Source organism: Balaenoptera ricei, chromosome 14 (genome assembly GCF_028023285.1).
Source record: "Balaenoptera ricei isolate mBalRic1 chromosome 14, mBalRic1.hap2, whole genome shotgun sequence".
In the NCBI taxonomy this organism is placed as follows: domain Eukaryota; kingdom Metazoa; phylum Chordata; class Mammalia; order Artiodactyla; family Balaenopteridae; genus Balaenoptera; species Balaenoptera ricei.
Genome location: NC_082652.1, coordinates 80,687,974 through 80,715,849, shown reverse-complemented (window position 1 = coordinate 80,715,849; position 27,876 = coordinate 80,687,974). Strand labels below are relative to the sequence as shown.

The following is a 27,876-nucleotide window of genomic DNA, read 5'->3' as shown; positions in this document are numbered from 1 at the left end:
CAATCTGAAATTGGACACTGATCCTTCAAGACATAGAAAAATTTCCATACTTATTAACGTCTCACAGCTATTTTTAAATATTAGGTAAAATAAAACCATCAGTAAGAAAACAGTCATGTTTATCTTTTTTAAATTAAAAATACCTATAGGTATAAAAAATTTTTAAGCTCTACACATACATTTTCTTGAGGATCAGTACAAATTTCTTGTGCTAAACAGATAATTAAGGATAAGCTCTACATGGGTTTTGCCAATGCATTGTGTACCTATCATACTGTAGGTCCCATGAATTATGATTAAAACTGGTGGTAAATATTAAGAGGATAACAAAAGAAACTTTTATGACACATTCTAAAATATTCTTAACCCATTAAAAAAAAATTTCTGAACTGAAAATTGATTTCATAAATTGAATAATTCAAATAAATAATTAACTTGTTTGCAAATAAATCATTCACTGTCATTTAAATGAGATTACAGATAACTTTTCATTAGTCTTTTATTGGCTAAATATAACTCTAAAAATAACTTTCTACAGTATTTATGGCTTATAACATAGGCAATGTGTACTAAAATAAATTTGCTACTCTATTTTGGACATATAAAGCATCTGTCAATAACAGGTGAGCTACAAGAAAAACAAAAAAGGTACTTTCAAAAGTTATTGTAGACAATATTATAACTATCCTATCATCCTAAGACAAATGTAATTACTGCCAAACAAATACAATAAAACTAACATTAATAATAGGTAACTACTTTTAAGAAAAGTTACATTATTAGTCCCTGTGAATGTTCAATACAAAGTGTGTCTATTTCTGTAGACAAATCATGCATATCATATCAAAAGCAGAGATAGAATAAATTAGTTAACTGGTAATGTAAAAAACGGACAGTGTTCATGGCACATAAATGGACCTACAGTAATAGTTAGTGCTGCAAAAGCTAATGATGCTTTAAGCAAAACTGGAAAACATGAATACCATGCAGTTTTACTGAACTCACCTGACAGAGGTGTAAAACCATTCTCTAGGAGCAGAGATGCATGCACAAAAGTAAGAATATGATTGCAAGTAATAGACTTTAACAAAATAAAAATATAACACTAAACTTCAAAATGACAAAAAATGGACAACATGATGAGATCTGGGGAATGAAAATACTTTTATGTGTCTCACCTCTCTCTTTGCCAACAGCACATTAGGAACAATGTGTGGCAGGCAGCGCCCCAGCATTAACATAACACTTTTCTCACTGTCTGCAATCCGAGACACCTAGAAAACCGAAGAATTAATAAATGATGACACTGGAGAACTTCTGTGCATGATGGTATTGTACTTAAAGTTTATGTTTTGGACCCTGTCACCTCTGTTCCAAACACACAACCAAAATTACAATTGATGATGATGATGATAAAAACAACAATAAGAACAACTGTAATCCCTAATGGGATAAACATTTTTATAGACCAGAAATGGATTTAAAACACTGTTAAGAAGCAAGGGTGAAGACAGGGAGGCTTACAAGGCTTCAGTTCTGGGAACAAACAGGGATAACACAGGACTGGGGCAGCTTCAACGGTTTTTAATTTTGTTCTTGAGGAAAAGGTGCCCACAAAGCTACAGTCTTTGCCTAAGGTGAAAGTAGTTTGTATAATGAAGCTGCATGCAAGGGAAGTCCAAGGGGGCTGACCCAGTCTTACAATGAGGATTGCCAGATTGCATCCAAACCATCCTCTAGCTCTTTCATATACTTAATGACATTGTGGGACAGAAGCCCAAAAGAGGTGAAGTGGAATCAACCACAAAACAGCTAGAAAGGGAGGAGTGAGTATAAAGATAGGAGAAAAAAAGAAAAAAACCCTCTGAAGATAAGCCTGCAACAACAATTACAAAGGACTTGAGGAAAACAAATCTGACAGCTAATAAACTCTGAAACCAAAGACAATCAATCCGAACCTAGGGGTAGGACAGAAATAAAGATGCAAGCGTAGAGAATGGACTTGAGGACACGGGGAGGGGTAAGGGTAAGCTGGGACGAAGTGAGAGAGTGGCATGGACATATATACACTACCAAATGTAAAATAGCTAGTGGGAAGCAGCTGCATAGCACAGGGAGATCAGCTCGGTGCTTTGTGACCACCTAGAGGGGTGGGATAGGGAGGGTGGGAGGGAGACGCAAGAGGGAGGAGACATGGGGATATATATATATGTATAGCTGATTCACTTTATTATAAAGCAGAAACTAACACACCATTGTAAAGCAATTATACTCCAATAAAGATGTTAAAAAAAAAAAAGAAAATTACAGACAACCAAAAAAAAAAAATCCATATGCCCAACTTCTCTTGAAAAAGACTGTTATCAGCTATGCCTTGCACAGAGAATCAGCCTAAATGGTAAGTGGGGCTGACATCCAACAGGCACTCATTTGCCACACCAGGTATATATCCACCAAAAGTAAGGAGTATCGTTTTAATTTGCACAAAGGTGCTATATAGTCTAGCAATGGCACTATCCTTGGGCCCTCACACACACACACAAGCAATCACCTGGAAGATTTAGGCAAAGGATGTAAGTTTGAATTTACTACAGTACCCACCACTCCTTATTATTACCCTCTTGCTTCACCATATTATGAGACCTGCCTGGTTTCTTTGCAGACATTTGAGTTTACAGCTTTTGGTCAGCATCAAAAGGAAATAATATTTTTGATTTATTCATCTAAATAACCTAAGTTTAGATTCACTTTGCAGAGGTAGGTTGTTCAGCTCCTGACACCAATGCAAATACTTAGCAATTAGGCTTTACAATCATATAGACCTGGGTAGCTGTCTAACATTGGGAAAGTTATGGGACTTGTCTAAAATTTCCTTATCTGGAAAATTAGACTAATATTACCTACTTTGTAAGTTTGCAAATTAAAATGCAGATTAAATGAGATGACATGTAACATAATGCTTAGTGTGTGTTAGGTATTTTTTAATGGAATTTCATGTTAACTGCTGAAATAATACCCTCACCCTGACCCTGAAGCAGAAAGCTTATCAGTTATTTCTGGAATCACGAATATTTGTTCAAACTTATTAGACTATAAAGCATAAAGCATGAAGGTGGGGGAAAAAAAGACAATCCAAATGAAATTAAAAATAGAGTAATCTAAAAATAACTGAAATTATAAACAATATGTACACTTGATTTGGTTTTCTGAATTATACCATAGAGAGGCATATAACCATATGTTGGTAGACATAACAAAACTAGACTGTAAAAGGCCACTTTAATACTAAACAAAGCTTTAATCTAAAGACAAAAATAATCAACTACTTTCCTTAAAATTTTAAAATTTTAGGAACAATTTCTTAGAGCATTATTTTAAATAATAGATTTGTACTTGAAATAGAGTCTTATCACAATTATTTTTGGGTAAGATGCTAAGAAGAAAAACAGAATGTTTTAAGAAAGTTTGAAAGAATCGGGTATAATTTACCTCTGATCCTAAACGACTATCTGCTGACATTCGACAGAAAGAGAGTAGTGCTTGATGGAAAGCAGGAGACAACTTCCTAGAAGAAAATATTGAATGAAAATGGGACAATACCAAATAGTTACCACTGGCATTTAAGGAGAAAGTAAGTTGCAGGTTATAATTCCCATCCTTGCATGATCCCTACCCCACAAATGTTAACTGAATATCTCAGCCACAAAAGACTTAAAGGTCACTTCAGTGGAGAATTATACTGGGGAAAAGAAATCAGCAATAGATGCTGATCTTAAAAGAGCTTGATGTTATGGGAATGAATGACTTATAAATGTTAGTGGATTAAACCTGAAGTGGTATGGCAGGTCAATGACCACAGAAAGTGCTTGTAAAACCTGAAATGAGTTTTTTTTTTCTTCCCTAATTCTCTATGGTCCCAGAAAGGTAAACAGTGGATACAAAGGTTGACCTGGTATGTTGCTGAGAAGTTTTACAGATCTATATAATGATAATGATAATCCTTAATGTTAGAAACCCACATAAAAGAATTAAAAATTAAAGATAAATGAAGGAGAGGCTTGTTCAACATTCATGGTATATCTCAAAGGAAGTATTTTTGTAATTGAAAATATTAGCCTATTTATGTTTAATAAAAAAGGTTAAAATATTTACATTTTTAAAACAACACTGGTCTCTACGTAATAGTATTCATAATATTATAACTATGAGTTGTACTTTATTTGCTCTATCTACAAAGAAAAGGGCTAACACCAAAGTTACATAATAGAGGTTATTTAGTATACACCACAAAGTGGCCCCAGTAACATCTCATTGTGGAGTTAGTGTGCCAAAGCTTAAGCCTATTTGCTCGTTATGTTTCCCCTCCCATATTCTTTCAGTGGAGGGAGCTATAATGCATCCAATTGCCCAAGCCAGAAAGCCTTTATCCTTCCCTTTCTTTTAATCTCCTAATCCAATCAATCTCTTACTTTCTAACTATCTTATAAATCTATCCACTTCTTTCTAATACAGGAAATTCAATCATTTCTTACTTGGATTCTTCCAATAGATATCCTATTAGTCTCCTTTCTTCCTGTCTTGCTACCCTCCAATTACCTCTACCCTAGAGGACTCTTTCTAAAACTTAGATGCCATCATGTCCCAACTCTCTAAAATGAGTTAACACGGCTTATATGACTTAGTCTTTGCTTAGTTCTCCAACTTCATCTCCTGTCATTCTTCTCACTTGCATTCTTTGCTTCAACCTTAATAAATTCTTCTTAGCTCCCAAAGTGCACAGTGTTCTCCCTGCACATGCTGTTCTCTCTTAGTGGGAAGACTTCGTCTTATTTCTTTGTCTGGTTAACTGCTACTTAGTCATCAGGTCTAAAGTTAGATAACACTTCTTCCCTGAAATCTTTCCTGCTCTGATGACTAGGTTAGGTGCCCTGATTATGTCTTCCCAAAGCAAAGTGAACTTCTCTTATATTACTACTCTTCATACTTATAATAATTGTCTGTTGGCCTCTCTCATACTGTAAGGTTTGTAACCGAAGGGATGATCATATGTTTGGTTACCATTACACTCCTCGTTAAGACTGCCTGACATATAGTTAAGAGCTAAAAAAACTAGTTGAAGAAATTTAACAGTCATCTTTCTCCAGAGAGTGGCTTTGGTGTATCAAAGGAGATATATGGAAGCACTCCTAAACACTAAGAACTATTACGAATGCCACTGTTATTGAGTATCATTTTTATGACTGTATCTTAACCATATTAGATTAAATGCACTTTGAGGATTGGGCTGTGTCTATTTCAACCCCCATAATACCTAAAAATACACACACACACACACACACACACACTTAAGCAGGTACACAGAAAGTTGTGGCACATGAGGGGAAAGATTTGCTTGGGGAAAAAAAAATCAAATACTTCTCACTAATAATGAGTACCTTTAAAACAAATTAGTCATGCTTTCCTATTACATCCTAACACTTGGTATAATATTCTTCCATTTAATAGGAGGAGGAGGAAGCATGGCTTTGTGGCTCAGAATGCACCACAGGGTAATTTGTGAGGATTAACTAAGTTAGTATACATAAAGCATGTAGAACTGTGCCTGACATATAAAAAAGAACTCAGTAAATGTTCCTTTCTTAACATTTTTCACATTAAAATGTAAAATAATTTTAAACACATTTTGTTTCCTCTACTAGAAAACATAATCATGACGGGCAAGGGACCGTGCTTTTGTCATCTGAGTTCAATCACTGCGATCCAATAAAAACTAAATGAATTAAGAGAATATTAATGATACAATATTAGTAATGGAAGCAGACACAGGAAAAAGGCCTAAGATTAATAGCTAATCCCCTCTTTAGTACAGGCAACTATTCAGTACCAAAACCTTCTAATGAGTCTGATAATGACTGTAGAATACAGAAAAGGTAAAAAGCACTGGGTAAAATACAGCACATAAAACATACATATTATTTATGGGTTTAAGTACTTGGCTAAGATAGGACCTATCCCATTTATGGTCTATTCCTTGTTAATACAATTTAACTTAGTAATTACTTGTGATTTTTTTTTTTTTTTGGTGACATGGACTTTGCTATGTGTTAAGTTCATGCCAAACATAAAAATTCATACATCTAACCTGCAAAATAAGAATTGAAACTCTTCTATTTTGACAATGTTCTAAATAGCTGAAAGATGCATTTCAAAACACAGGATGCATACTAACCTATTGGGTTTATCAAAATGGACTGTGTTTTTATTTGATGGAGAAGAAGATGGCATTCCTTCTCTTTCTCTCCTGGGGAAAGAATTTGGGAAATTCTCTTTAGGAATACTGGAATCAATTTCATCTGATTTTGAAAGATGGATATCCTTGTTTTCTCCCTTTTCTGAACTATTTATAACTGAATTCTGTCCACTGTCTCCAGAGTCTTTGTGGGAAGACTGATCCAAAGAAGGCTGAACAGAGTCACAAACTACAGGGCTGGCAAAGTGTTCATTTTTGAGGAAGTCCATTTCACTGTAGAAAGAAAGAGAAATTATCAGAGAATAACTGTATTTTTTAAAACTTTGGTAATAGCATAAACCTCATAATGGGTTTAATGGTTTAAAAGTATAACATATTAATAGAAAGTGGTTTGGCAACTGATTAATCTTTTCTGCACCATATACACTGATGCCTCATATACCTAGAAGTGCAGCTACAAACTCTTATAAAGCATAAAAATGGTTTTATAAACTATGCTTTGGATTAGCACTTAACTTTCTTCATTTGCAAAATGGGGAAAATTATACAGAATTAAGAATTAAATGAAATAATGAATGGGAAATATGTACAACACTAATGTGAAGAAGCTATTTTATTACTACTGATATAATTTGGAGAAAATAAAAGATATCTTATTTCTTGGTTCCAAGACATATGCAATTACATTATTATTACGGGGACTTAACAACTTTTTTTGGGGGAAAAGGACACTTTAAGTATATAAGCAACTATAAGACTTTTTTCCAGAAGTATTAGGATATGAAAAATTATGTCTTACAACTGAAATGTTATTTTATATATTTATATAATCTGTCAATTTCTTTAAAAACTTTGAGGTCTTTTAGAAATAATGATAAAGTACTAACCTTTCAAGTCTTCTGATTTGTTCCATCAAAGACCATTTCTCACTATTTAATAAACTAATTTTATCTTCTAATTTCTTTACTAGCAAGGAGTTCTAAAATCAAAATGGGAGAAAAACAGAAACTCAAGATCTCATAGTATGCTTTTATGCGGTTTAAATACTTTTTGTGGACTGAATTACTTAGTTAATACCTCTCACCTCTACAGTCTGAGGAGTTTCAAGGGTTGGAGGAAGGTTGCCTAAAACTGGTGTCAGAGCCTCTAATTCATCTTCTTCTACACCACTGGCCACATCCACAAGATCTTTCCCAGTCACTTGATGATTTCCAAAATCTCGGTAGAGTTGCAGTAAGTCTGGAGGCTTTGGAATGTTTAACCCTACATCATCCCATAGTTCAAAATCCTAAAAGATAAAAAATAATAATATAAAAAAAATCTATGTGGCAGTTTTATCTTGCATTTTTGAAATTTATCTTTTTTTTTAAACATCTTTATTGGAGTACAATTGCTTTACAATGGTATGTTAGTTTCTGCTTTATAACAAAGTGAATCAGTTATACCTATACATATGTCCCCATATCTTTTGCGTCTCCCTCTCTCCCACCCTCCCTATCCCACCCCTCTAGCTGGTCACAAAGCACCGAGTTGATCTCCCTGTGCTATGCAGCCGCTTCCCACTAGCAATCTATTTTACATTTGGTAGTGTATATATCTCCATGCCACTCTCTCACTTTGCCCCAGCTTACCCTTCCCCCTCCCCGTATCCTCAAGTCCATTCTCTAGTAGGTCTGCGTCTTTATTCCCGTCTTGCCCCTAGGTTCTTCATGACCATTATTATTATTTTTTTTTAGATTCCATATATATGTGTTAGCATACGGTATTTGTTTTTCTCTTTCTGACTTACTTCACTCCGTATGACAGACTCTAGGTCCATCCACCTCACTAAAAATAACTAAATTTCGTTTCTTCTTATGGCTGAGTAATATTCCATTGTATATATGTGCCACATCTTCTTTATCCATTCATCTGTTGATGGACACTTAGGTTGCTTCCATGTCCTGGGTATTGTAAATAGAGCTGCAATGAACACTGTGGTACATGACTCGTTTTGAATTATGGTTTTCTCAGGGTATATGCCCAGTAGTGGGATTGCTGGGTCATATGGTAGTTCTATTTTTAGTTTCTTAAGGAACCTCCATACTGTTCTCCATAGTGGCTGTATCAATTTACATTCCCACCAACAGTGCAAGAGGGTTCCCTTTTCTCCACACCCTCTCCAGCATTTATTGTTGTAGATTTTTTGATGATGGCCATTCTGACTGGTGTGAGGTGATACCTCATTGTAGTTTTGATTTGCATTTCTCTAATGATTAATGAAGTTGAGCATTCTTTCACGTGTTTGTTGGCAATCTGTGTATCTTCTTTGGAGAAATGTCTATTTAGGGCTTCTGCCCATTTTTGGATTGGGTTTTTTGTTTTTTTAATATTGAGCTGCATGAGCTGTTAATTTATTTTGGAGATTAATCCTTTGTCTATTGATTCGCTTGCAAATATTTTCTCCCATTCTGAGGGTTGTCTTTTCGTCTTGTTTGTAGTTTCCTTTGCTGTGCAAAAGCTTTTAAGTTTCATTAGGTCCCATTTGTTTATTTTTGTTTTTATTTCCATTACTCGAGGAGGTGGATCAAAAAACATCTTGCTGTGATTTATGTCAAAGAGTGTTCTTCCTATGTTTTCCTCTAAGAGTTTTAGAGTGTCTGGTCTTACATTTAGGTCTCTAATCCATTTTGAGTTTATTTTTGTGTATGGTGTTAGGGAGTTTTCTAATTTCACGCTTTTACATGTAGCTGTCCAGGTTTCCCAGCACCACTTATTGAAGAGACTATCTTTTCTCCATTGTATATCCTTGCCTCCTTTGTCATAGATGAGTTGACCATAGGTGTGTGGGTTTATCTCTGGGCTTTCTATCATGTTCCATTGATCTATATTTCTGTTTTTGTGCCAGTACCATATTGTCTTGATTACTGTAGCTTTGTAGTTTAGTCTGAAGTCTGGGAGCCCGATTCCTCCAGCTCCGTTTTTTTCCCTCAAGACCACTTTGGCTATTCGGGGTCTTTTGTGTCTCCATACAAATTTTAAGATATTTTTTGTTCTAGTTCCGTAAAAAATGCCATTGGTAATTTGATAGGGATTGCATTGAATTTGTAGATTGCTTTGGGTAGTATACTCATTTTCACAATATTGATTCTTCCAATCCAAGAACATGGTATATCTCTCCATCTGGGTGTATCATCTATAATTTCTTTCATCAGTGTCTTATAATTTTCTGCATACAGGTCTTTTGTCTCCTTAGGTACGTTTATTTCTAGATATTTTATCTTTTTGCTGCAATGGTAAAGGGGAGTGTTTTCTTAATTTCACTTTCAGATTTTTCATCATTAGTGTATAGGAATGCAAGAGATTTCTGTGCATTAATTTTGTATCCTGCTACTTTACCAAATTCATTGATTAGCTCTAGTAGTTTTCTGGTAGCATCTTTAGGATTCTCTATGTATAGTATCATGTCATCTGCAAACAGTGACAGCTTTACTTCTTCTTTTCTGATTTGGATTCCTTTTATTTCTTTTTCTTCTCTGACTGCTGTGGCTAAAAATTCCAAAACTATGTTGAATAATAGTGGTGAGAGTGGGCAACCTTGTCTTGTTCCTGATCTTAGTGGAAATCGTTTCAGTTTTTCAACATTGAGGACAATATTGGCTGTGGGTTTGGCATATATGGCCTTTATTATGTTCAGGAAAGTTCCCTCTATGCCTACTTTCTGGAGGGTATTTTATCATAAATGGGTGGTGAATTTTGTCAAAAGCTTTCTCTGCATCTATTGAGATGATCATATGGTTTTTCTCCTTCAATTTGTTAATATGGTGTATCACATTGATTGATTTGCATATATTGAAGAATCCTTGCATATCTGGGATAAACCCCACTTGATCATGGTGTATGATCCTTTTAATCTGCTGCTGGATTCTGTTTCCTAGTATTTTGTTGAGGATTTTTGCATCTACGTTCATCAGTGATATTGGCCTGTAGTTTTCTTTCTTTGAGAAATCTTTGTCTGGTTTTGGTATCAGGGTGATGGTGGCCTCGTAGAATGAGTTTGGGAGTGTACCTCCCTCTCCTATATTTTGGAAGAGTTTGAGAAGGATAGGTGTTAGCTCTTCTCTAAATGTTTGATCGAATTCGCCTGTGAAGCCATCTGGTCCTGGGCTTTTGTTTGTTGGAAGATTTTTAATCACAGTTTCAATATCAGTGCTTGTGATTGGTCTGTTCATATTGTCTATTTCTTCCTGGTTCAGTCTCAGCAGGTTGTGCATTTCTAAGAATTTGTCCATTTCTTCCAGGTTGTCCACTTTATTGGCATATAGTTGCTTGTAGTAATCTCTCATGATCCTTTGTATTTCTGCAGTGTCAGTTGTTACTTCTCCTCTTTCATTTCTAATTCTATTGATTTGAGTCTTCTCCCTTTTTTTCTTTTTTTTTTTTTTTTTAAAAGAAATTTTATTTATTTATTTATTTATGGCAGTGTTGGGTCTTCGTTTCTGTACGAGGGCTTTCTGTAGTTGCGGCAAGTGGGGGCTACTCTTCATCGCGGTGCGCGGGCCTCTCACTATCGCCGCCTCTCTTGTTGCGGAGCACAGGCTCCAGACGCGCAGGCTCAGTAGTTGTGGCTCACGGGCCCAGCTGCTCCGCGGCATGTGGGATCCTCCCAGACCAGGGCTCAAACCCGTGTTCCTTGCATTGGCAGGCAGATTCTCAACCACTGCGCCACCAGGGAAGCCCCCCTTTTTTTCTTGATGAGTCTGACTAATGGTTTATCAATTTTGTTTTATCTTCTCAAAGAACCAGCTTTTAGTTTTATTGATCTTTGCTATGGTTTCCTTCATTTCTTTTTCCTTTATTTCTGATCTGATCTTTATGATTTCTTTCCTTCTGCTAACTTTGGGGTTTTTTTGTTCTTCTTTCTCTAATTGCTTTAGGTGTCAGGTTAGGTTGTTTATTGGAGGTGTTTCTTGTTTCTTGAGGTAGGATTGTATTGCTATAAACTTCCCTCTGAGAACTGCTTTTGCTGCATCCCATAGGTTTTGGGTTGTTGTGTTTTCATTGTCATTTGTTTCTAAGTATTTTTTGATTTCCTCTTTGATTTCTTCAGTGATCTCTTGGTTATTAAGTAGTGTATTGTTTAGCCTCCATGCGTTTGTATTTTTTACAGATTTTTTCCTGTAATTGATATCTAGTCTCATAGCGTTGTGGTCAGAAAAGGTACCTGATACGATTTCAATTTTCTTAAATTTACCAAGGCTTGATTTGTGACCCAAGATATGATCTATCCTGCAGAATGTTCCATAAGCACTTGAAAAGAATGTGTATTCTGCTGTTTTTGGATGGAATGTCCTATAAATATCAATTAAGTCCATCTTGTTTAATGTATCATTTAAAGCTTTTGTTTACTTATTTATTTTCATTTTGGATGATCTGTTCATTGGTGAAAGTGGGGTGTTAAAGTCCCCTACTATGATTGTGTTACTGTCGATTTCCCCTTTTATCGCTGTTAGCATTTGCCTTATGTATTGAGGTGCTCCTGTGTTGGGTGCATAAATATTTACAATTGTTATATCTTCTTCTTGGATTGATCCCTTGATCATTATGCAGTGTCCTTCTTTGTCTCTTGTAATAGTCTTTGTTTTAAAGTCTATTTTGTCTGATATGAGAATTGCTACTCCAGCTTTCTTTTGATTTCCATTTGCATGGATTATCTTTTTCCATCCCCTCACTTTCAGTCTGTATGTGTCCCTCGGTCTGAAGTGGGTCTCCTGTAGACAGCATATATACGGGTCTTGTTTTTGTATCCATTCAGCTAGTCTATGGATTTTGGTTGGAGCATTTATCCATTCACATTTAAGGTAATATTGGTATGTATGTTCCTATGCCCATTTTCTTAAATGTTTTGGGTTTGTTATTGTAGGTGTTTTCCTTCTCTTGTGTTTCCTGCCTAGAGAAGTTCCTTTAGCATTTGTTGTAAAGCTGGTTTGGTGGTGCTCAATTCTCTTAGCTTTTGCTTGTCTGTAAAGGTTTTAATTTCTCCATCAAATCTGAATGAGATCCTTGCTGGGTAGAGTAATCTTGGTTGTAGGTTTTTCTCCTTCATCACTTTAAATACGTCCTGCCACTCCCTTCTGACTTGCAGAGTTTCTGCTGAAAGATCAGCTGTTACCCTTATGAGGATTCCCTTGTGTGTTTTTTGTTGTTTTTCCCTTGCTGCTTTTAATATTTTTTCTTTGTATTTAATTTTTGATACTCTGGTTAATATGTGTCTTGGCGTGTTTCTCCTTGGATTTATCCTGTATGGGACTGTCTGTGCCTCCTGGACTTGATTAACTATTTCCTTTCCCATATTAGGGAAGTTTTCAACTATAATCTCTTCAAATATTTTCTCAGTCCCTTTCTTTTTCTCTTCTTCTTCTGGGACCCCTATAATTTGAATGTTGGTGTGTTTAATGTTGTCCCAGAGGTCTCTGACACTGTCTTCAATTCTTTTCATTTTTTTTTCTTTATTCTGCTCTGCAGTAGTTATTTACACTATTTTATCTTCCAGGTCACTTATCCGTTCTTCTGCTTCAGTTATTCTGCTATTGATCCCTTCTAGAGAATTTTTAATTTCATTTATTGTGTTGTTCATCACTGTTTGTTTGCTCTTTAGTCCTTCTTGGTCCTTGTTAAACGTTTCTTGTATTTTCTCCATTCTATTTCCAGGATTTTGGATCATCTTTACCACCATTACTCTGAATTCTTTTTCAGGTAGACTGCCTATTTCCTCTTCATTTATTTAGTCTGGAGTGTTTTTACCTTGCTCCTTCATCTGCTGTTTGTTTCTCTGTCTTCTCATTTTGCTTAACTTACTGTGTTTGGGGTCTCCATTTCACAGCCTGCAGGTTCGTAGTTCCCATTGTTTTCGGTGTCTGCCCCCAGTGGCTAAGGTTGGTTCAGTGGGTTGTGTAGGCTTCCTGGTGGAGGGGACTAGTGCCTGTGTTCTGGTGGATGAGGCTGGATCATGTCTTTGTGGTGGGCAGGTCCACGTCTGGTGGTGTGTTCTGGGGTGTCTGTGGCCTTATTATAATTTTAGGCAGCCTCTCTGCTAATGGATGGGGTTTTGTTCCTGTCTTGCTAGTTGTTTGGCATAGGGTGTCCAGCACTGTAGCTTGCTGGTCGTTGAGTGGAGCTGAGTCTTGGCGTTGAGATGGAGATCTCTGGGAGATTTTCGCCGTTTGATATTACGTGGAGCTGGGAGGTCTTTTGTGGACCAGTGTGCTGAACTTGGCTCTCCCACCTTAGAGGCACAGCCCTGACGCCTGGCTGGAGCACCAAGAGCCTGTCATCCACACGGCTCAGAATAAAAGGGAGAAAAAAAAGAAAGAAAGAAAAAAGAAGATAAAATAAAATAGGGGCTTCCCTGGTGGCGCAGTGGTTAAGAATCTGCCTGCCAATGCAGGGGACATGGGTTCGAGCCCTGGTCTGGGAAGATCCCACATGCCGCAGAGCGGCTAGGCCCGTGAGCCACAACTACTCAGCCTGTGCGTCTGGAGCCTGTGCTCTGCAATGGGAGAGGCCGCGACAGTGAGAGTCCCATGCACTGCTATGAAGAGTGGCTCCTGCCTGCCGGAACTGGAGAAAGCCCTCACACAGAAACGAAGACCCAACACAGCCAAAAATAAATAAATAAATAAATTTATTTAAAAAAATAAAATAAAATAGTTATTGAAATAAAAAATAATTATTAAGAAAAAAATTTTTAAGTAATAAAACAATAACAACAAAAAACGGACAGACAGAGCCCTAGGACAAATGGTAAAAGCAAAGCTATACAGACAAAATCACACAGAAGCAAACACATATACACTCACAAAAAGAGAAAAAGGGAAAAAAGAAAATATATCGTTCCTCCCAAAGTCCACCTCCTCAAATTGGGATGACTGTTTGTCTCTTCAGGTATTCCACAGACGCAGGGTACATCAAGTTGATTGTGGAGATTTAATCCACTGCTCTTGAGGCTGCTGGGAGAAATTTCCTTTTCTCTTCTTTGTTCGCACAGCGGCCGGGGTTCAGATTTGGATTTGGACCCGCCTCTGAGTGTAGGTCGCCTGAGGGCGTCTGTTCTTCGCTCAGACAGGATGGAGTTAAAGGAGCAGCTGATTCGGGGGCTCTGGCTCACTCAGGCTGGGGGGAGGGAGGGGTACAGAGTGCGGGGCGAGCCTGCGGAGGTAGAGCCCGGCGTGATGTTGCAGCAGCCTGAGGCGCGCCATGTGTTCTCCGGGGGAAGTTGTCCCTGGATCACAGGACCCTGGCAGTGGCGGGCTTCACAGGCTCCCGGGAGGGGAGATGTAGATAGTGACCTGTGCTTGCACACAGGCTTTTTGATGGCGACAGCAGCAGCCTTAGCGTCCCATGCCCGTCTCTGGGGTCTGCGCTGATAGCCACGGCTCACGCCCGTCTCTGGAGCTCCTTTAAGTGGTGCTCTGAATCCCCTCTCCTCGCACACCAGGAAACAAAGCGGCAAAAAAAAGTCTCTTGCCTCTTTGGCAGCTCCAGACTTTTTCCCGGACTCCCTCCCAGCTAGCTGTGGCCCACTAGCCCCCTTCAGACTGTGTTCACGCAGCCAACCCCAGTCCTCTCCCTGGGATCCGACCGAAGCCCGAGCCTCAGCTCCCAGCCCCGACCCGTCCCGGCGGGTGAGCAGACAAGCCTCTTGGGGTGGTGAGTGCTGGTCGGCACTGATCCTCTGTGCGGAATCTCTCCGCTTTGCCCTCCACACCCCTGTTGCTGCGCTCCCTTCCGCGGCTCCGAAGCTTCCCCCTCTGCCACCGGCAGTCTCCGCCCACGAAGGGGCTTCCTAGTGTGTGGAAACCTTTCCTCCTTCACAGCTCTCTCCCAGTGGTTCAGGTCCTGTCCCTATTCTTTTGTCTCTGTTTTTTCTTTTTTCTTTTGCCCTACCCAGGTACATGGGGAGTTTCTTGCTTTTTGGGAGGTCTGAGGTCTTCTGCCAGCATTCAGTAGGTGTTCTGTAGGGGTTGTTCCACATGTAGATGTATTTCTGATGTATTTGTGGGGAGGAAGGTGGTCTCTGTGTCTTACTCTTCTGCCATCTTGAAGCTCCTCCCCTGAAATTTATCTTTTCCTTATTGCTAATATCTTTTTTTTTTTTTGGCTGCATCAGGTCTTAGTGCGGCACGCGGGATCTTCCGTTGTGGCGTGCGGGCTCTTCGTTTTGGCACTTGGGCTTCTCTCTAGTTGTGGCATGCAGGTTTTTTCTCTCTCTAGTTTTGGCGTGCGGGATCCAGAGTGCGTGATCTCTGTAGCTTGAGGCATGCAGGCTCAGTAGTTGTGGCGCATGGGCTTAGTTGTCCCGCAGCACATGGGATCTTAGTTCCCTGACCAGGGATCGAACCCACGTCCCCTGCACTGGAAGGAGGATTCTTTACCACTGGACCATCAGGGAATTCCCCTTATTGCTAATATCTTGAAAATTCAACATAATCATAATTTTGTTGTAATGTCAAAGTGTATGTTCCAATTGAGAAAACATCCTAGGAGAAAACATCCTGGTTTTAGAGTGTGAGAGGCACCACCATCTCGTACTTGGAAAATAGGGGAAACAGGGTCCTCAGTGAAGAGACAAGTTGTATTTAAAGTAAAAAGGATATTCTGAAAGAAGTTGAAAATACACAGAACGCTTATTTACAATAAAAACAAAATTTCACATAGCACAATAGAAAGAAAGGATAGAAAGTAAAAAATTATAAAAGAACTGGTAGGAGGGAAGCAAAGAACAGTAAGACAATGATTGCATGCAGATAAAAATATGAGAAAACTATCAATAAATATTTACGGAGTTTTACTATACATGCAGATATAGAGATGAACAAGAGATTCTTTTACCCTGAAGAAACTTATAGTCTAGTCAGGGAGACAAGAGGTAATTGCAGGTAATGATAAGTGCCACTAAGAGGGTAAAATTGGGGTATATGATCAAAAATAAAACAGGGCAAAAAGTCTTACATTTTGTCTAGAGACTAAACATGAGGGGAGTGAGGGCTCTATATAGCTCTGCTTTTAGGTCAGTTGAAATTACCACTAAATGTTGTTTAATGGTTAAAGAACAGGTTATTGATGAGCACTTCCACTGCCTTTCATAAAAAACAGCTTTACTGAGGTATATAATTAATACACAATAAACTGCATGATTTAAATCCACGAGCTAATTTAAAATGTACAATTTGATAAGTTTTGACATCTGTGTATACCCCTGAATAGATGACCACAATCAACAAGATGAACTTGTTCATTACCAAAGGTTTTCTTGGTCCCTTTGTAATCCTTCCCTCTTATTCCTCACATGTGCCCTGTTCCTAGGCAAATACTGATCTGTTTTCTGTCACTGTATAATAGTTTACATTTCTTAGAATTTTTTATAAATTCATACAGCAAGTACTATATTTGTCTGGTTTCTTTCACCCAGATTAATGATTAAGGATTTTCACACTGATCTGTGTTGTTGTATCTGTCAGCAGTTCATTCCTTTTTGTTGCTGTGTAGTATTCTACTATAAGGATATGTTAAAATTTTTTATTCAACCGCCTGCTCTTGTATATTTGGGTTGTTTCCCTGATTTTAGCTACCATAAATAAAGCTGCTGTGAACATTGTGTAGGAGTCTTTGTATGAACATATGCTTTCATTTCTCTTGGATTGTAATATCCATGAGTGGAATGACCAGGTCATATAGGTGGTGAAGGTTTTAACTTTTTAAAGAAACTGCCAAAAAGTGTTCCAAAGTGACTGTACCATTTTGCATTCTCACTAGCAAAGATGAGATTTCTAGTTACTCCACATCTTTGCCAAGACTTGGTACAGTCTCAGACATTCTATTAAGTGTTATGGTATTCTCATTGTGACTTAATCTGTATTTCCCTAATGACTAAAGATGCTGAGCATCTTTTTCATGTGCTTATTTGCTATCCATATATGTTCTCTGTTGAAGTATCTGTTTAAATTTTTTGTCCATGCTTTTAAAAATTGGGCTGTTTCCTTATTATTCAGTTTAGAGAGTTCTTTAAATATTCTGGATAAAGTCCTTTATCATATATGTTACTTGCATATATGTCACCCAATCTATGGCTTACCTTTTCATTTGCTTAGAGTGGCTCTCAAAGAGCAGAAGTTATTGATTTTGATGAGAGCAATTTTGCTGAAGAACACCATACTTTTGGTGTCATATATAAGAAATCTTGGCCCACCTTCCAAGGTTTCAATGAATTTTTCCCATGTTTTCTTCTAGAAGCCTTATGGTTTTAGAAGTTAAAGCTATGATCCATTTGAATTAACTTTTGTAGATGGTGTGAGGTATGGTTTGAAATTCATTTTTGGAGGTCTATAGATATCAAAATGTTCCAGTACCAACTATAAAAAGACTGTCCTTTCTGAATGAAATTTACTTTGCATTCTGTCAGACATCAAAAGATTATCTATGCATAAATTAATCTCTTGACTCTCTATTATGTTCTATTGATCTATTTGTCGACCTTTATGCCAATAAGATACTGTCTAAACTACAATATCTTGAAGTCAGGTAGCTGAAGTCCCCCAATTTTGTTCTTCTTTATTAAAGTTGTTTTGGCTATACTATGTTATTTCCATATGAATTTTAGAATAAACTAATTAATCTCCAGAAAAAAACGCTGGTGAGAGTTTGATTGGGATTGCACTGAAAATACAAATCAATTTGCTGAAACTGACACTTTGACAATATTGAATCTTCTGATTTATGAGCACAATATATCTCTCCATTTATGTCTTCTTTACTTTCTTTCAGCATGTATAATAGTTTTCAGTGTATAATCCTTTATCAGATTTTTCCCTATTTCCTATTTTTTGATACTTTTGTAAATGGTATCTTTAAAAGTTCAATGTTTATTTGTTGCTAGCATACAGAAATATGATTCACTTTTGTTTACTGATCTTGTATCCTACAACTTTGCTAACATCACGTATTAGCTATAGCATCTTTTTTTTTTTTTGGGCCGTGCCATGCAGCATGCAGCATCTTAGTTCCCTGAGCAGGGATCGAACGCACACCCCCTGCAGTGGAAGCGTGGAGTCTTAACCACTGGACCGCAGGAAGTCCCTATAGTATTTTTTTTATGTAGTCCACAGGATTTTCTACATATACAATCACATTACCAGTGAATTTAGAGTTTTATTTCTTCTTTTCCAAAATGTGTGCCTTTTATTTCTTTTTCTTGCCTTGTGTTGGCTAGAATCTTCAGTAGAAATAGAACAGATATCCTTATTTTATTCTTTATCTTTTATCATTAAGCATGATGTTAGTGATAGTTTTTCTGTAAATATCTTTTATGAGATTGAGGAAATTCCTCATAATTCCTAATTTCTTTAAAATTTTTATGGGAAATGCATGTTATGTCAAATGCTTTCTTCTGAGATATGATTTTTTTCTCTTTTAAAAAATTTCTTAAAATGGTGAATTACAATGACTGATTTTTGGATTAAATCAACGTTGCATTCCTTGGATAAACCATTTGGTCATGATGTATTAGCATTTTTACATGTTGTTGGATTTGATATAGTAAAATATAGAATTATACAGAATTTCTGCATCCAATTCACAAGGAAAATGACCCTGTATTTTCTTTGTTTGCAATGTTTTTTATCTGACTTTGATATCAGAATTATTCTGGTCTCATAGAATGAGTTTGGAAGCATTCCCTTCTCTTCAGTTTCTAGAAGAGTTTGTGGAGAAGTGGTATTACTTCTTCCTTAAATGCCTGGTAGATTTTACAAGTGAAGTTATCTAGACCTAGAGTTTTCTTTGTCGGAAGGTTTTTAAGTACAAATTCAATTTCTTTAATAAATACAAAGTTCTTCAAATCTATTTCTTCTTGAATGAGCTCTGGCAATTGTCTTCTTTCAAGTAAAGTTGCTCATAACATTCCCATTTTATCCTTTTAATATGAGTAAAATTTAGGGACTTCCCTGGTGGTCCAGTGGTTAAGACTCTGCGCTCCCAATGCAGGGGTACCAGATTCGTTCCCTGGTTAGGGAACTAGATCCCGCATGCCCCAACTAAGAGCCCGCACGTGACAACGAAGATTCCGTGTGCCGCAACTAAAGACCCAGCGCAGACAAATAAGTAAGTAAATAAATAAATATTTTAAAAAAGAAAAGAAATCCAGTGGTATATATTTAAAAATATATATAATAAGTAAAATTTATAGTGATATAACCTTGCTCATTCCAGATTTTGATAATTTGCTTCTTCTCTCTTTTTCCTAATCAGTCAGACTAGAGGTGTTCCAATTTCATTAACCTCAGAAACTCAGTTTTTTATTTTATTAGCTTTTCTCTATTGTTTTCTGTTGCCTATACCATTGATTTACACTCTCATTTTTAATATTTCCTTTCTTCTGCTTACTTTGGGCTTTGCTTAGTTTTCTTTTTCTAGTTTCTTAAAGTAGAAGCTGATTTTCATCAATTTGAAATCTTCCTTCTTTTCTATTATAAACATTTTGGTGTCATAAACTTTCCTGTAGCTTTAGCTACATCCTGCAAATTTTGATGGTTTTGTTTTCACCTTCATTCAGTTCAAAATACTTCATAATTTCCCTTTTGATTTCTTCTTTAACTTATGTGTTATTTGGAAATATTTAAAATCCTCTTAAATATTAAGACTTGCTTTATCACCTATATCTATTTAATAGATATAACATGATCTATTTTGATACGTGACTCATACGTATTTGAAAACATGTATTCAGCTATTGAAAGATGAAGTTTTATAAATTCTACTTATGTCAAGTTAGTTGACAGCATAGCACAAGTGTTCTATATCCTAAATGATTTTCTATTACCTTATTCTATCAATTATTGAGAGAGCCAGCTTTAAATCTCCAGTAATTTCTGCCTTTTAATTGGAAGGATAGATCATTTATATTTAAAGTGAGTATTGATATGGCTGAGTTTTAAATCTGCCATCTTGCTACTGTTTTCTGTGTGTGCTATCTATTCTTTGTTCCCTTTTTCTTCTTTTTCTGCCTTCTTTTTGGCCTCTCAATGTTTCTCATATATTCAACATATTTCTTATACATTGTTTAGTTAATCATTAACCTAAGTCTGTGATAAAACATGATTAACCTGAAATATAATCATAGTATATTATAACATTATTTATATTAGGTAAATATTAGTTTAATGTCTTTTATATAGTTGAGTAAAACTACCATTTAATAAAAAATAACTATATATTTTATTAAATTTAGTTTTTGCCAAATACATTACAATAACTGAGGGAGTAACTGTACTGCTATCTTCCTTAAGAGAACTTCTATTTTTGCTACTTCTATTTTTGCTAAATGATCCATGGGATAGTTTAGGGACCAATGGGATATACCTGATTTAAAATGATGGCCTCCTGATTTCTATACAATACACTCCTTGGTATTACTTTACTAAGGTAAAAGATTCAAACTGACCTATTTGCACTAAGAAGTCAAAATATTCCAGAGTTAGGAGATAACACTAAACAAAGCATCATTTCTTTTCCTATAAGATTTTATCAGTAAAATAATGAAGTTCTAAGATTGGCTCCTATTCAGAAACACAACTTATATTCTCTTATTCAAAATATTCTCTCTTAATTGCTGTTATCTATCATCTTAATTATTATAGTGTTACTGAAGAGGTTTTAGCTAAACTGAATTTATAAGTACACATTAATCTGTACTACTAAGTAAATGTTTTAAAGTTTAAAAAAAAGCACATTTTATAAATACATGGAAATATGAGTAGATTACATAGTTATAGGGGAGTTGTAAAAAGCTCCCTGGAAAGAATGAGAAGTCTTTACGTAGAAAGAGGAAATCTATAAGCCAACAGAATACTAGACTGGGAAGCCTTATGGAATTTTAAAATATGTAGAACTTTTTAAAAAACTAAAGAAACTAGATAAAAGAGAAAATAAGTATATTATAAATTAAAAAGGAAACAAATCATCGCTTATTAAAAAAAAAAAAACGAAAAGAAATTGTACCTGATCATCATTTTCATCTGAAAAGGTTATTGATGTCAGCTTGTAGTTATTCTTCAATAAAAATTCATTGACTAAGAAGTTTAGAGCTCTCTTTTCAAGAGGTTTGATTGGCTCCTAGAGATAAATAAAAGACAGACACAATACTGTAAGTCTTCTTCCTTCAATACTTGTGCTACCATTTCATACGGAAGATACTTTTAGATCTGTCATTCACCCACCTGAATTTCAGGACTTGATTTGTAATTTTTTCGTTCCTGTAAAGGAACTTCGTGTTCTGGTGGAAGAAAATATGAATAATATTTTACTATTTTACATTAGAAAATATCTCAGCTACTTCTACATTGTCAAAGTAGAAAAAGTCTCAAAAAAGTTTATGTACACCACCTGCAGCCTTTGTCAGGTTGGCTCGGAGGGCCTGAATGGTCTCCTTGGCTTTCCGTAGTTCAAACTCCAGGACTGGACAGGGATTTGGAATAAACACACACAGGCATCCAACCAAGAAAAGGGAAACAAAAATAAAAAAATAAAAAGCAAGGATGGGTATGAAAAAAAAATACAATTTGTATTGAAAACAGAAAGCATGCAATCTTTATGAAACTTGTGAACGCATGCAGCAGAGTGGATTTGCAAGCAAACTGGTGAATGTTTTCCATAGTTTTAGAATACAGGGGACTACTGATCAAATGTTCCAGCTGTCTGACAAGGAATAGCTCTATTTAAAAATAAGATCTATGGCATACTCTCCTTTAGGTAAATAAAAATCTTAGTAATTTAGGTGGTTATGTTTCACTCAGTCTAGGTAAGAAATGTAATGGAATGTTTTCAGGTGACATAATTTTAGGGGAAAAGACAAAAATTAGATGAAGTCCTAGCAAATATACTTAAAGAAAATCTTAGGATTAAAAAAAAGGTATTTTAAAATGCATTATCTAGAATAATGTTATAAATCAAGATACAGAAACATTAGTGAATATAGTCCTTCATTAAGATGTTGAAAGAACAGGGTTTAAATATTTAACAAATGTGGGATGCCTATTAATTTTTCTACAAACAAGTATGTCTTCTATAAACAAGCACAGATATGTTAAACACATATCTAAAAAAAGTTCTGAGGGGTTTATTTTAGGTTTCATTTAAAGCCAAAGGATAGAAATAGTTTGTCCTTTAATTTATAATTAAGATCATTCTAAAGCAAATGATTGAGTACAATTCTACAAGTGTGGTAATCTAAGGATACTGAGTAAATTTAAGTAGAATTTCAAAGTTTCTGACAACTCTTCAAATAGATATTTGTTCATAGTAAGAGGTACTAATGAAACTTAAAGATTTCTCCTATTACCACAGAGTCTGATTATAAGATAAACATGAATACCGAGGAGACATTTTAATGAGCTCTTTAAAATGTTTCATCATGAGCAAGATCTAACTATATGTGTCTTTGCTGGGAATTTTCTTTAAAATATATAAATACTGCTCTGAAGAAAAAGCAAGCTTAGATGTGGGGGAAAAAAACCATTTCTGCGAAGTAAAGCTCTGAGAAAATTAAGTGATCTTTGTCACAACTGGATATTTAAAAAAATTATAATTTAAATAGTTCTGCATAAAAATTAGCAAATTTAACACTTTAAAGATGCATTTTTTCCTCACTGACTAATAAACAGAATAAAGAAGATGGCAAATGAAATGCTATCAGAGACAACGAAGCTATAAAAATATATGGAAAAAATAGAATTCACTCAGTTTGCATATTTTCATTAAAAACTTAAGATGTAACTGAATCACATCTAGTACATTAAAGCCAATTATTTTGATGCACAGAATTTCACTGCAGCAACATGGAAGCACAACTAAAAATCAGATGACATGTACGTGACTATTTCTTTTTTGGTAGTCAGCAATGCTGATCTGCAAACATTTCTGTGCAACAAAGTTAAAACATTTCCTAAAACTTACACTTCTGGAAACTCTTAGAGTTTGTGTTTAAAGTCAGACTGCACACATTCAGTGTGTTAGGTAAGTACAGAATAGGTTTACTTTTCTTTTTATTTCAAAACTTTAGGTAATTTTTTTTGATTTAAAAGCACTTAACTATACCACAAGCAAAATGAGTATACATATTATGCTTCCAGTATCACTTACAATTTACTAACATATTACAGAACAATTGCAGATCAGAAATGCCCTGCACCAGAATGAAAGAAATATGAAAAAAATAAATTAAAAAAAAACTGGTTAAAACACAAACTGTGAAAAAAACTCAAATTCAACTGGTGAAAGTTTAGGTGACCAGGAGCAAAACACTAAATGATCAAGGCACAGAAAGCCAGAAAAACCCATGTCAGACGGCAAGAATTTATATTTTTATGCACATCTACACATACATTGCCAAATGTCATTAAAAGGTACCAATGCTCTGAAAAGATAGTGCTTATCAAAATGAATTCACTCTGCTGCATGTTTCTTAATATACAATATAGACTTTAAAAGACAAAGGCATATCTTTGAAGCCATAGCACATCTCTATAAAGGCACAGTATGATCAAGTATTTGCAGTTATGTGAGAAAGTTTCACAAGAAAGGTCTGAACAGCTATATTTACACATATTTAAATTTGTCACTTCTTCATTAAAAAAATATTGGATTAAATCTCAAAATTTATTATCCTGTAAAGAGATACATTGTACCAAGCAACCTCCAAGTATTTTTCAAATATTATAATTCTTCATAAAAATGTTTGAAGTACATGTTTTTTAAAAAACACTGTAGGAACCAACTACCAGCCTGCTCACTCCACTATCCCAACCCTCCACTAGCCCAACCCTGCTGAATGCAATTTTATTGGAACTAAAGTAATCGCAAAGACATAGGTATATTCTAATACTGCATATTACAATCTTACCAAAATATTTAATGACTAAGTCAGTAGAAGCAATTCTAGATTAGTTGAAATAGTTATTTCCTAAATAGGGTTGGATAATACTGGCATTATATCAGGGGTACTTGAGAGCTTCAAGATCAGGTGCTCATGACTTGGGATATATACAATTGACCATGTCGAGACACCAAAGGTGCAGTGTTAAATTTCAAAGCAGAAAGAAATATTGATTCTTTGTTGCCCCAACTAAATATATTACTAATATTATCTCGAAATATTTGTTAGTCTTAGTTCTTTTGGCACAAAACTCAAAATAATACATATTTTAGATCTTTCCTATAATACTGATCAGAGTAAAGTATTTTTCATTCCCATTTTTCTTCACTAGTGAAGAGTTCATATCATTAGGGCTGAGTCAAGGACCTTGCCATCTCATAGTAGACATGAAATTGTCTTCTTTCAAGTCAGAATTTCTTGGATTTCTTTTCCCCTGAATATAAGGTGATTTTACTTCATAATAAAATACCACTTCCCCATCCTTAATACTCATTTTATTATCCCAGGAAAGGTTCTAGGAAAAGAGGAAAATTCTCATAAGAATATGAGTTAGAATAAAAATATATTCCTAAAATAATACAAAAATCCCCAGACAGTACCATCACCACTCCTTCTGGGTTTAGAGAATGCTCCCTGCCTATTACAGACTTAAGAAAGGTAGAGGACTGTTACGCATGACTTAGCAAATAGTGAGAAATAAGTGAAAGGAAGCAAGATGCAATCTCCATGGTTTGTAGACATTTCGTTTTCTATATTCTTCTGAGGGGGGAAAAAATTCCTCCTCCTTAAACTTTAAAAGAGGAAAATTCTTCCCATTATTGTTCCTCCTGCTCAGGTTCTCTTACAGATTCCTCTATCATTCATCTCAAAGTTGGTGTTTCCCAGAGTGTCCTCCCTGGTCCTTTTCTTACTCTATATACTGGGATGATAAACATTTCACTCTTACAGTTTTACTCTCACCAGTACTCTTAAGATTCAGAAATCTTTAAACTTTTCCCCCAAGATAAACAGGGCTACCTGTTTATCACCTGGACATGCCCACTTGAATGTTTCATAAACTTTGAATTTTAATCCTATCTAAATGAACTTCATCATCTTCCTCTCAAATCTGCCTTCCCTCCTCCTGCAGTATCTCTTCATTAAGGGCACCACTATCTACCCAGATGCCCAAATAAGAAACCTGGAGATTACTCTTCACTTACCTCTTGCCCTTACTCCCACATTAATTAAATGTCAAGCTATAATGATTCCAGCCCTTGAATCCTAAATAACCATTCATCTCAACTGTCTCTGCAATTGTCCTAGTTCAGACCTTTATGGCTTATATAAATTTTAACAATTTACAACTCATATCAAAGGCTTGTTGCCCTTAAAAGGCTTGTTGGAGCATCTATCCTATTTTAAATCATACAAAACCATAAATAAGATTTAAGTAAAGTTGAAAATAAGAAAAACAAAAAAGTACTGCAAACAGGAATTAAAGATATCTGTACTAAGGAAAAATATATTATAATAAGACAGATAGGCTTATTTAATCCTGATAACGCTGGATATGTATGCTGCAGCCCAACAGCTAAGGAGTGAGAGGGCTACTGATGATGCTTCTTACCCAGCGGGTAAGGCCAGGTTATCCCACAGGCAAAAATTTGAATTTCATTTTAGAATGTTTACTAGATTACGTAGGCTTAAAAAGGCTTCATATGTCTACTTTGTTGTTTATTGTTCCCATAACGGTATAATACCTTGAATATAGAGGACTCAACAAATGTTAGTTGTATGAATGGGCATTCCAGTACTTGATGCCATATCTAAATAAATCTAAACATCAGTGATCTTACCAGCATTCAGTAGTGTCTTTCCCTGCAAATTAGAAAGAACAGCTTCTGCAGTTCTCTAGATCCCAATACAAAAATTAAGGTATGAACTAGAGAAGTAATACAGTAACAGGTAGAGGTATGAGAACAAATAAAGTCAGAGACTCTGATGCTAAAAGATGGATCAAGTGAACCTGAGACAGGGATATAGATGGTTCTAAAATCAACAAGTTCCTTATCACTATTTCCAAAGTACTGAACATTTAATTGTATTACAGACATAGACAGGTTTTAGTACAAATTCCTTGAGGGCAGAAACTCTGTCTATTTCATGCTTCTGTATCTAGCGCCTAACATAGTACCTAATATGTAGCAGATGCTCAAAATGTCTAATTAAAGAATGGCAATCCCAATATTTAGAACATAGATGTCCCTTGCTATCCTGAAGAAAACTTGAAAATTTAACAGCTACACTGTATGTACACTGTACAGCTTTGTTTAATAACATATAGAAAGGCTTTTACTAAAAAGTCAGTTAAATTAAGCTCATTTTGGTTTGGTGTCTACTAAATTCAGAAGTGGAAAATAATTTAAATGAAATGCTTTTGAAATTTTACTTTTTTTTGAAAGAAAATGACTATGTTGAAACAGTCTTGTATGGGAAAGATAAGATTCTGCTATCCACATGAATGTACAGATGAGTCAAAGCTCCAGCCTGGTACTTAAAGATACATCGTGAGCCCTGGAATAAAAACCTATATGTTCACATCCTGATTTTGCCCTTTAACCGTACGGAGGCTACTGGGAAAAATTTTCAATCTCAGTTTTCTGATCTATAAAATAAGGATATCATGACCTATTTTGAAGGATTGTTCACAAGGTTAAATAAGTATTTTATATAAAGCAACCGGAACAGTGCCTGGCACAGAGCAGGTGCTCAATAAACATTTGTCCATTTAGAGATCTTTTCCTCTTTAAAGGAACACCTGTACAGACTTGAAAAAATAACCAGATTTTTAAATTTAGGGAAAAGATGATAAGAATGATGCTGAACCCCCATGTAGTAGTATATATATGTCTCATAAACAGCAACAGTTTATTAAAGCCTGGAGCAGACCCTACATTTGCATCGTGGGGCAGCGGACTCAATACCTGTATTATCTATAATCTCCTTCTGCCCAAGACTGGCATATGAAAATAAAAGAGATTTTTATTCTTTCTCAGTGAGGTTTACATGTGATCCAATGATAGATGGCAGGATAATTATCTTTTCTGGATTATTCATTTTTTGATTAGGTTCTAAGTTACTAGCAATGGTTAGCAAAGAGCCAAAACTCTTTTTGTAAATGGGAATTGTGATTAATTGAAATTTTCATCCACATATCACACATTTGGTTCAATAACAGGCGATGGCACAAGAGCACTAAAAGTCTAAATGCCATTCTCCTGGAATAACATACATTTCCTTCCCTTTTCCAATGAAGATGGAAGACACCACTCAGTCACACTCATTTACACTGAAGTATAGTTGATTTACAATATCGTCTTGAGCTTCAGGTGTACAGCATAGTCATTCAATTTTTTTGTAGATTACATTTCGTTACAGGTTATTACAAGATAATAGGTATAATGCCCTGTGCTACAGAGTAAACCCTTGTTGTTTATCTATTTAATGTAGAGTAGTTTGTATCTGTTGATCCCATACTCCTAATTTGTCCCATCCTCTCCTCCCTCTCCCCTTTGGGGAACCATAAGATTGTTTTCTAGTCTATAACTCTGTTTCTGTTTTATACTGATATATAGATTCATTGGTATTATTTTTTAGACTCCACATATAAGTGATACCA

At 35.7% G+C, this 27,876-nt stretch overlaps 1 protein-coding gene across 7 annotated transcripts in view; it reads right to left on the bottom strand.

The window, feature by feature from the left end:
* RELCH (RAB11 binding and LisH domain, coiled-coil and HEAT repeat containing) overlaps nucleotides 1–27,876 on the bottom strand; it is a 122,854-nt gene that overhangs the window by 74,390 nt on the left and 20,588 nt on the right. For 5 of the 7 annotated variants that reach the window (XM_059894404.1, XM_059894405.1, XM_059894408.1 and 2 more), the window contains exons 3-11: nucleotides 21,668–21,739; nucleotides 21,502–21,557; nucleotides 21,284–21,397; nucleotides 7,335–7,538; nucleotides 7,138–7,229; nucleotides 6,230–6,523; nucleotides 3,490–3,565; nucleotides 1,179–1,274; nucleotides 1,006–1,029 (exon numbers count right to left, since the gene is read on the bottom strand). In XM_059894404.1, coding sequence (XP_059750387.1) covers nucleotides 1,006–1,029; nucleotides 1,179–1,274; nucleotides 3,490–3,565; nucleotides 6,230–6,523; nucleotides 7,138–7,229; nucleotides 7,335–7,538; nucleotides 21,284–21,397; nucleotides 21,502–21,557; nucleotides 21,668–21,739 — 1,028 coding nt within the window. The remainder of the gene's footprint in view (nucleotides 1–1,005; nucleotides 1,030–1,178; nucleotides 1,275–3,489; nucleotides 3,566–6,229; nucleotides 6,524–7,137; nucleotides 7,230–7,334; nucleotides 7,539–21,283; nucleotides 21,398–21,501; nucleotides 21,558–21,667; nucleotides 21,740–27,876) is intronic. The other 2 variants (XM_059894406.1, XM_059894407.1) reach the window with 1 other exon arrangement.